Source organism: Otolemur garnettii, unplaced genomic scaffold (genome assembly GCF_000181295.1).
Source record: "Otolemur garnettii isolate 467f Iridium unplaced genomic scaffold, OtoGar3 scaffold00102, whole genome shotgun sequence".
Classification (NCBI taxonomy): Eukaryota; Metazoa; Chordata; class Mammalia; order Primates; family Galagidae; genus Otolemur; species Otolemur garnettii.
In genome coordinates, this window is record NW_003852497.1 from 1371244 (window position 1) to 1379616 (window position 8373).

Below are 8373 nucleotides of genomic sequence, written 5' to 3' on the forward strand. Positions count from 1 at the left end.
AGCCCAGGAGTTGGAGGTTGCTGTGAGCAGTGAAGCCATAGCACTCTACCCAGGGGGACAGCTTGAGGCTCTGTCTCAAAAAAAAGAAAAAAAAAAAGAAAATACACTTTCAACAAAAAAGACATGCAGATGGCAAATGTGAAACGTTCAACATCATTAGACATTAAATTAGGGAAATGTGAGGGCACCACTACATACCTACTAGAATGGCTAAAATTACAAATGAATGATCATACTAAGTGCTGGCAAGTGGTGGATGTGGAGGAGCTTAAACACTGCTGGCAGACACGTAAAATGGAACAAGCACTTTGGAAAGGTTTAGCAGTTTCTTAAAAAGTTAAACATACGTAATGAGCAGAGTTCTATGGATACAGGTGATGACGGCTGCACAACAGTGAGTCTCTAAAAAATACTGCTAAACTCTATGCTAAAAATGGCTACCAGGGTAAATTTTATGTTATGTGTATTTTACTGGCAATTAACAAAAAATGAAACATACTTATGTGCTTCAGCCATTTCACTCAACAGTATCTCAAGAGAAAAGGAAATACTTGTCCGTAAAAGACTTACTTACACATGAAAGTTCATAGCAACTTATCTGTAAAAGCCAAACATTAGAAGTTACCCAAACTTTCACCAACAGGTGAATAAATGCATTGCAATATATTTTTACAACGGAATATTACTGAACAATAAAAATGAACTATTGATATATACACCAACATGATGAATCTCAAAGTAATTGTACTGAGTAAAAGGAGTCAAAGAGAATACATATGTTATGATTCCCTTTATTTTTCCTATATTTTATTTTTATTTTGAGACAGAAAAAAATGTCCACACTCGATTACCCTGGTGGCATCCTAGCTCACAGCAACCTCAAACCCTTGGGTGATCCTCTTGCCTCAGCCTCCCAAGTAGCTGGGACTACAGGCGCCAGCCACAACACCCAGCTAGATTTTCTATTTTTAGTAGAGACAGGGTCTTGCTCTTCCTCAGGCTGATCTTGAACTCCTGAGCTCAAGCAATCCATCTGCTCTGGCCTCCCAGAGTGCTAGGATTAGCGTTAGCCATTGCACTTGGCCTGTGATTCCCTTTAGATAAAATTCGAAACAATGGAAACTATCTGTAGTGACAGAGCGCAGGCAAGTGGTACTTGAGTGGGAAGGGATGGTTAGAGAAGGATTTTAAAAGGATGAGAGGAAACTTTGGGGGGTGACGAATAAGTTCAATACTTAGATTGCTGCCACACTTTCAAACAGACAATGTTGCAAAATATGTCAAAACTTACCAAATTGTATATTTTAAGTATGTGCAATTTGTTGTAAGTCAATTAGTTTAATAAAGCTGTTTAAAAAAATAAATACAGGTTAAATTTTGACACCTTGTCACTGTCATATGGTTAAGTCTTTCTGTAATTAATTCTTACTTTACTTTAATTATTGTATGTTATTATATTTTATTTACTCTAGCCTTTTATGTAAAGGGAAAAGGACAAAAATTTCTCCATTTTTTTTTAGACGGAGCCTTAAGCAGTTGTTGCCCTGGGTAGAGTGCTATGGCATCACAGCTCACAGCAACCTCCAACTCCTTGGCTTAAGCGAGTCTCCTGCCTCAGCCTCCCAAGTAGCTGGGACCACAGGAGCCTGCCACCAATGCCCAGCTATTCTTTGGTTGCAGCCATCATTGTTGTTTGGTGGGCCCGGGTTGCATTCGAACCCACCACCTTAGGTGTATGTGGCTGGCGCCTTAGCCACTTGAGCCACAGGCATCAAGCCATGTCTCCTTTTTGAGTTAAAACAATTTATGGGCTATAATTCTTTATAATTTATCTGAAAGTTCTTTTTATTTTTGAGACAAAGTCTTGTTACGTTGCCCTCGGTAGAGTGCCGTGGCATCACAGCTCACAGCAACCTCCAACTCTTGGTAAGCGATTCTCTTGCCTCAGCCTCCCACGTAGCTGGGACTACAGGCACCTGCCATATTCCTGGGCTATTTTTTGTTGCAGTTGTCATTGTTGTTTAGCTGGCCCAGCTGGGTTTGGACTGCCAGCCCTGGTGTATGTGGGTGGCGCCCTAGCTGCTGAGCTACAGGCGGCAAGCAGATTATCTGAAAGATCTTCAAATAATAATAATCATGAGAGAGGGCAGGTTTCCAAGTATATATAACCTAGCCAATTATGAACTCATTGTTTTTGGTATGATTATATTATGAACTAAGATTTTTCTAAAAGAAACACCAAAACACAGGGTGGTGCCTGTGGCTCAAAGGAGTAGGGCACTGGCCCCATATACCAGGGGTGGCGGGTTCAAACCCGGCCCCAGCCAAAAAAAAAAAAGACACACTAAAACACAAATGGCAAATTTGGTACAGTCTAAAAGCTGTTCTCTCTTCCACAGAGGGTAGTTTAAGCAAATTTGCCTTCATAGTTAGACTTTTATCTTACCCATCAATTTATTGACATTTTGTTTCTGTAGGTGGCCAATGAAATGCCATTTGATCTCAGGACACGAAGACAGAATCTAAAGAGAAAAAGGTTACCATTTGACTCAGGTGCATGAAGGCCTTGCTAGCTCAAACACTTTACACACCCCCCAAGACCATTCACAGCTATGCTCAGATTCTTAAATGTAATATACCACTATTCACCATCTGTGGCCAGCCTTCTAATGAGGTAAAAGGATACTGAGAAAAAAATCTAAAATTTCTGCTCTGTTTCCCTTCCTTGTTCCCGGGAACTCCACCTTTTGGCTGTCACCCATCAAGGATGAACTGGTTTAAGCTTTTGCATTTCAAGAGGACCCAAGGTTATAGCAAGTTCCTAAACCACCATTTCCAAAGGGTTGCAAATGAAGAACCATAGTCTGAGAAAAGAAAGAAAATCTAGCCAAGACTTATCTGGGGCACAAGGTGAAAGCAGACAATTCTCCCCTCAGCCCAGCCTCCTGCTCTAAAACTCAACCACCAACACAGGCCTACTTTTCAATCGAAAAGCCAAGATTTAAATAAAAACTGAAGAATTCAGCTATCTACTTACTTTAGGATTTGATGCTTTTTCTAGCAGTTCCTGAACCTAAAAGGTAAAATCAGAACAAGTCAGAAGGCTGGCAATCACGCCATTTCCAAAGGCACTTGGGAAAAGGGCTCTTACGTAGTTCTCTCCAAAAGTGCGCTGGCCGTGACTGTAGGCTTCGATCACCATGTCTGCAGGCTTGGTTTTGCTGACTGCTACGAGCCGGGGCTGGATGGCCGGGAGATCCTGTCCAGAAGCAAAGAGCCACGTGAGTGAACATTTGGGAATATTATCCCAGTAACTCTCCTGGGACAGATCTCAACTTTTTCTGATAGTGCAGGCTGATCAGTATCAAATTGTGGTGGCCACATGTCTTTTACATGCAGGGAAGCTCAATCTACTATGTTAGCTACCTCATATCTAACGGGGGTGTTTCTTTCTCAGGAGGGCTAGGCAAGTTAGGGCAATAATTTCCTTAAGGTATCTCACCAACTGTACCCCTTGGGTCTTACTCTAAACCTACTGAATCTGAATCTCTGCGGTTGGGGTCTGAAATGCTCTCCAGATGATTCTCACATATACCAGTTTTGGGGTTTAAATATCATTTTACTAAGGCAAGGCAGCACTCTCTGATTAGACAGGAGGCCACTTTCTGGCTTCTGAAACCCTAAGGTTACCTGTTTTAGAAACTCATCCTGGTTCTGGTGTAATGATTACTATTGTCCTCTTCACTCTAAAAGTGACTGGCTCAGGGTAACTATGTAATTGTTCAATCTCTGAATCAAGAACAAGTGGCACAACTAAGACTGGGACACAGAAAGTTCTGAATTCAGGATTAGACTATCAGACATCCTCCCGTGGCCACCGCAACAACAGCAGGGGTTCCCTGCAGTCGGGTGCAGCCGAATCCACACAGGCTGTAAATGAAGAGATTTATTCTTCCCTACATCGGTAGTTTAGTCTTCACGTACTCCATCACCCCTTGGGATCTTTCACAGAATCATGGTATTCTCAAGGACCTGAAGGAGTCAGGTCAATTAGAAAATGTCTCCTCTTCCTTCCGAGTGGCTGTGTTACCAGCCTCTTTTATGAGAGCATGCCATGATTCTTAGGATTAACTTGGAATTGATGGTTTCCAGAGAGGAAAGTGGAACAGGCAGCCCATCTCCCTGAGAGTTCCCCTAAAAGAGAACCTCCCAGAGTGATGTTTATTAAGGGAGTCCCCATGATACCGGAAAAGTGGCACCCCAGCCAGCTCAGCCGAGCAGGGCCTGGGGGATCTGCCACTTCTGTCTTGGTGGCAGCAGCCGACAAAAAAACCGGCAGGTTGGGGCAAGGGAGGGAGCTTTCTTTCTCCAGAGGCTCCAGTAGAGCGGTGTTAGAGGACCTGTCAATCAAGGGAAAACTGGTGCCCATCCCTGATTGGTCCATTTTCAATCCTGCTCCTGATTGGTCCATTTTATGGACCAATCACAGCTAAGCTATTACACCTATATAAGGCCCAGCGCAGAGAGCCTGGGGGCAGATCGTTGCAGACCTTCAAGGAAGATAGAGAAGAAGAAGAAGACTTCAGTGGACCATGCGGCACTTCTAGTGCTGATCCTGCTCTACAAAGAGGCTTGGCTCTTTGTAGGAGTTGTAACATTTGAGCTGCAACTGTAATACCTCTGCTGCTGATCCTGCCTTACAAAGAGGCTCGGCCCTTTGCTGATCTCTGCCCTGCAAAGAGGCTTGGTCCTTTGTAAGAGCTGTAGCTGTAACACCTCCGCTGCTGATCCTGCTCTACAAAGAGGCTTGGCCCTTTTTAAGAGTTCTTTTCATAAGAGTTGTAACACTCATATCCTGCCCAGCAAGGAGGTTTGGTTCTTTGAGCTGTAAATAAAACCTCACTGTTCGTTCTATGGTCTATAGATTTCATTCATCGAATCGTTGAGACCAAGAGCCTGGAAATCCAGTGTTAAAAATCCGGTATCACCTAGATTTGGGGGGGAAGAAGCACTGAGAATCATATTTAGAGCTTTCAGTTTATCTTACTGCCTGTGCAGAGGGGAAAGTGGGGGCCAGAGTGACTTGTTCAAGGGAGCATTACCACATACAATAACGGTCTTTGGTCTTCAGTCCAGCCTTCTGAGTTCTGATACTGAAAGTGAACCTTTGTCCTCTCTGGCCAGGTGTGTCTCATTCTACACCATTCAGCTTAAATTTGTACTGAGGTGGGAAAATTTTGATTCTTGGGCTAATAAAAGTCCAAGAGCAGGCAAACTATAAGCAAAAGAAAAAAAACCTCCCCTTAACTTGCTTGGGGTTGATGTCAGACAGCTCTTTCCTGCCCCCTCACCCAGGCCTACGGGTGGGGCTGACGTTTATGAGCACTACTGGCTGTCAACCCGCCCCCGCCCCCTGTAAATCGCGGATCTGGCCTCCCGAAGCTTTGGCGTTACAGGTCTTCTCTTCCTGCCTGCGGGTACCTGGCCCTGCTCGGGGTCCACCAAGGCTGTGGATCCCTACCCCACGCGACTCCAGTCGTTTTCCCGAGGTAGCGGGTACCTTCTGCATCTCTGCAGCCCCCGCCGACGCCCAGGCGGCCGGCCGTCCCGCCCCTCCGGGAGACCCGTCTGCGTCACTGTGACGACCCATTCCTACGCAGGTGTCCCTCTCCGCAAAGCGGCCGCCCGCCGTGCCCGCGCGGCTCCATCCTCACTCACCCGAGGCCGCCGCGCCACCGCCTGCTGCACGCGCTCGTTCACTGCCCGCAGCGCACACCCGATGCCCAGCTCCGCCGACATGCTGCCCACTCTCCACATCCCCCGGAGACCGACGCCAGGCCCCTGACCCTGGAGTCCCCGAGCTCGGATCACTTCCGGTCCCACCCACCTCCCGCCGTGCGGTCCAATCACCGCTCACCACCGAGCCTTCCCAGCCAATCGACACGCAGGCAGTGCGGGGCAGCGCGCAGGCGGGCTCAGCTCGCGCCCCGCCCCGCGGCCGCGGCCTTGTCAGCAGGTCTCCCCGAGAGCCAAGAGCGGAGCTGCGCTTCTCGGCGCCAGGTGCCCGGGCCATGGCATCACCCAGCCCAAGGAACTTTTCTGAAGCAAAAACCATATTCCGTTCTCAGGGTCCTCTTCTCTTTCAAAATGCCTTACAAGGCATGCCGGTCCCTGACTTTAAGAGCAGTGAACTAAAATTTCTGGGGGGCAGGGACCGGTACTAGGAGCCCTTAGATCGGGAGGCATGGCTTTTAGTATGTCGGAAGATTCTTGCGAGGAATCGCCATGCGATATAAAAGAAAACTCTTGCTAAAGACAAGGCATGATTCAAATGTATTGTTTTTATCATCCACCGGACCATTGTCCGATAGAACTTGGATGGGATCCACGTATGTAATTTAAAGATGTCTCAGGCACATAAAGAGTAATAAAATGTTAGCATTTAACCCAGTGTATCCAAAGTATGATTTCTTTTCTTTTCTTTTTTTTTTTTTTTTTTTGAGACAGAGCCTCAAGCTGTCCCCCTGGGTAGAGTGCTGTGGCATCACAGCTCCCAGCAACCTCCAACTCCTGGGCTCAAGCGAGTCTCCTGCCTCAGCCTCCCAAGTAGCTGGGACCACAGGCGCCCGCCACAGCGCCTGGCTATTTTTTTGGTTGCAACCGTCATTGTTGTTTGGCGGGCCCGGGCTAGGGATTCGAACCGGCCACCTTAGGTGTACGTCGCTGGCGCCTTAGTCACTTGAGCCACGGGTGCCGAGCCCAAAGTAAGATTTGGACGTGCAATTTAACAGAAAAACGGAATGAGAATGCTACATTGTTTCTGTAGTCCGCTGCTTCAGCTGGGCTGTCCGTATTTCAAGCAGCCACCGTGTGGCTAGTGCCACCTCAAAGGAGGGCGGAGGCCCTTTGGACAGTCTAGCTCTAGCATGATCTTAGTACACATTTTAGTTCAATTCTTGAGTCTCCTGTGTGTCCAGCTCAATGGGAACAAGAAGGCTATAAAGTTGATGGGAGTCAGACAGATGATACAAAGAGCAACAGAATAGTCAGTTGGGAAAACTGTAGGTACTGCCCCGTAAGTAGTAGAAAAAGATCACTTTCCTTAAGAAAAGCACTTTTGGCTGTACTTACTGTTGAAAGATTCTCAAACATTAATTGAACTTAATGAAGAGAGATGTTAGAGATAGGGCTAAAGTTCCTTCTCCAGGTTGTCTTGTCTTGAAGTGACTGGGATTAGAGATTTCTGGAAAGAGGGGGCAGTTATCCTTACTGTCTTCTCTCATTCCTTTTCCCAGACTCCAAGAACAGAGGGAGTTTCACACGTTCTGCTCTGGGAGAATCAAGGACTGAGCGGAACCTGAGTCCTTGCAGTAAGGAACATCTATGGTACACATAACTGAGTTGTCTGTAAAGTAGGATTGCTGAAGACATCGTGAGTAATAGTGCTCAAATAAAATGTCTCTGGACTTGATACATTTCTATTCCCCCCCAAAAGTGATAAAAATTAAGAAATGACACAATAGTTCTTGAGGGTGACAGCGTAAGAGATGTTTGCTGGAGATACAGAGTTGGAAGGAGTTAGGGCAGCGGTGGTGTGATGGACCAAGGCCATCATGGCAAAGGGATGTGTAGAGGAAGGCCTGGGTGACTATGAAATACTTTAAGTGATAGGCTACTTGGAAAACATTTAAAATATATATACCTTACAAATCTAGGGAATGTATAATCCAGGTGACAGTAATCCTGGTGATAAGTAGTCACCTGACATGACAAGTCACTGTGACACGTAGTTGTGCCATCATTTAACAGATCAAGTGTCTTTTCTTTGAACATCTGTTGTAGCAACTACTCTGTAAAGGAACCCTGGGAGAGAGACCAGGATGCATAAGAGAGGCTTCATTGTAGATTTCTGATTTTTTTTTTTTTTGAGATAATTTCTGTTGCCTGGGGCTAGAGTGCGGTGGCATTATCATAGCTCATAGCAACCTCAAATTCTTGGGCTCACCATCGATCCATGAATGGATCAACAAACTGTGGTATACGTACACCATGGAATACTATGCAGCCATAAGAAAGATGGAGACTTTACCTCCTTCATGTTCACATGGATGGAGCTGGAAAATGTTCTTCTTAGCAAAGTATCCCAAGAATGGAAGAAAAAGTATCCAATGTACTCAGCCCTACTATGCAACTAATTTATAGCTTCCATAGGAAAGCTATAACCCAATTTTAGCCCAGGAATATGGGGAGATGGAGGGGAGGTGAGAGGGGAGGGTGATTGGTGGGATCACGCCTATGGTTCATCCTATAAGGGTACATGTGAATCTAACTGTAGAATATAAATGTCTTAATACAATAACTAAAAAAAAAAAA

The 8373-nt window shown here is 45.7% G+C and overlaps 1 protein-coding gene across 1 annotated transcript in view; it reads right to left on the minus strand.

Annotated features, from left to right (window-relative positions):
- PLPBP (pyridoxal phosphate binding protein) overlaps positions 1-5883 on the minus strand; it is a 13669-nt gene extending 7786 nt beyond the window's left edge. The window contains exons 1-4 of the mRNA XM_003796299.3: positions 5719-5883; positions 3152-3259; positions 3038-3073; positions 2447-2522 (exon numbers count right to left, since the gene is read on the minus strand). Of these exons, the coding sequence (XP_003796347.1) occupies positions 2447-2522; positions 3038-3073; positions 3152-3259; positions 5719-5817 (319 nt within the window). The 5' untranslated portion in view covers positions 5818-5883. The remainder of the gene's footprint in view (positions 1-2446; positions 2523-3037; positions 3074-3151; positions 3260-5718) is intronic.
- Between the last annotated feature and the right edge of the window lie 2490 nt (positions 5884-8373).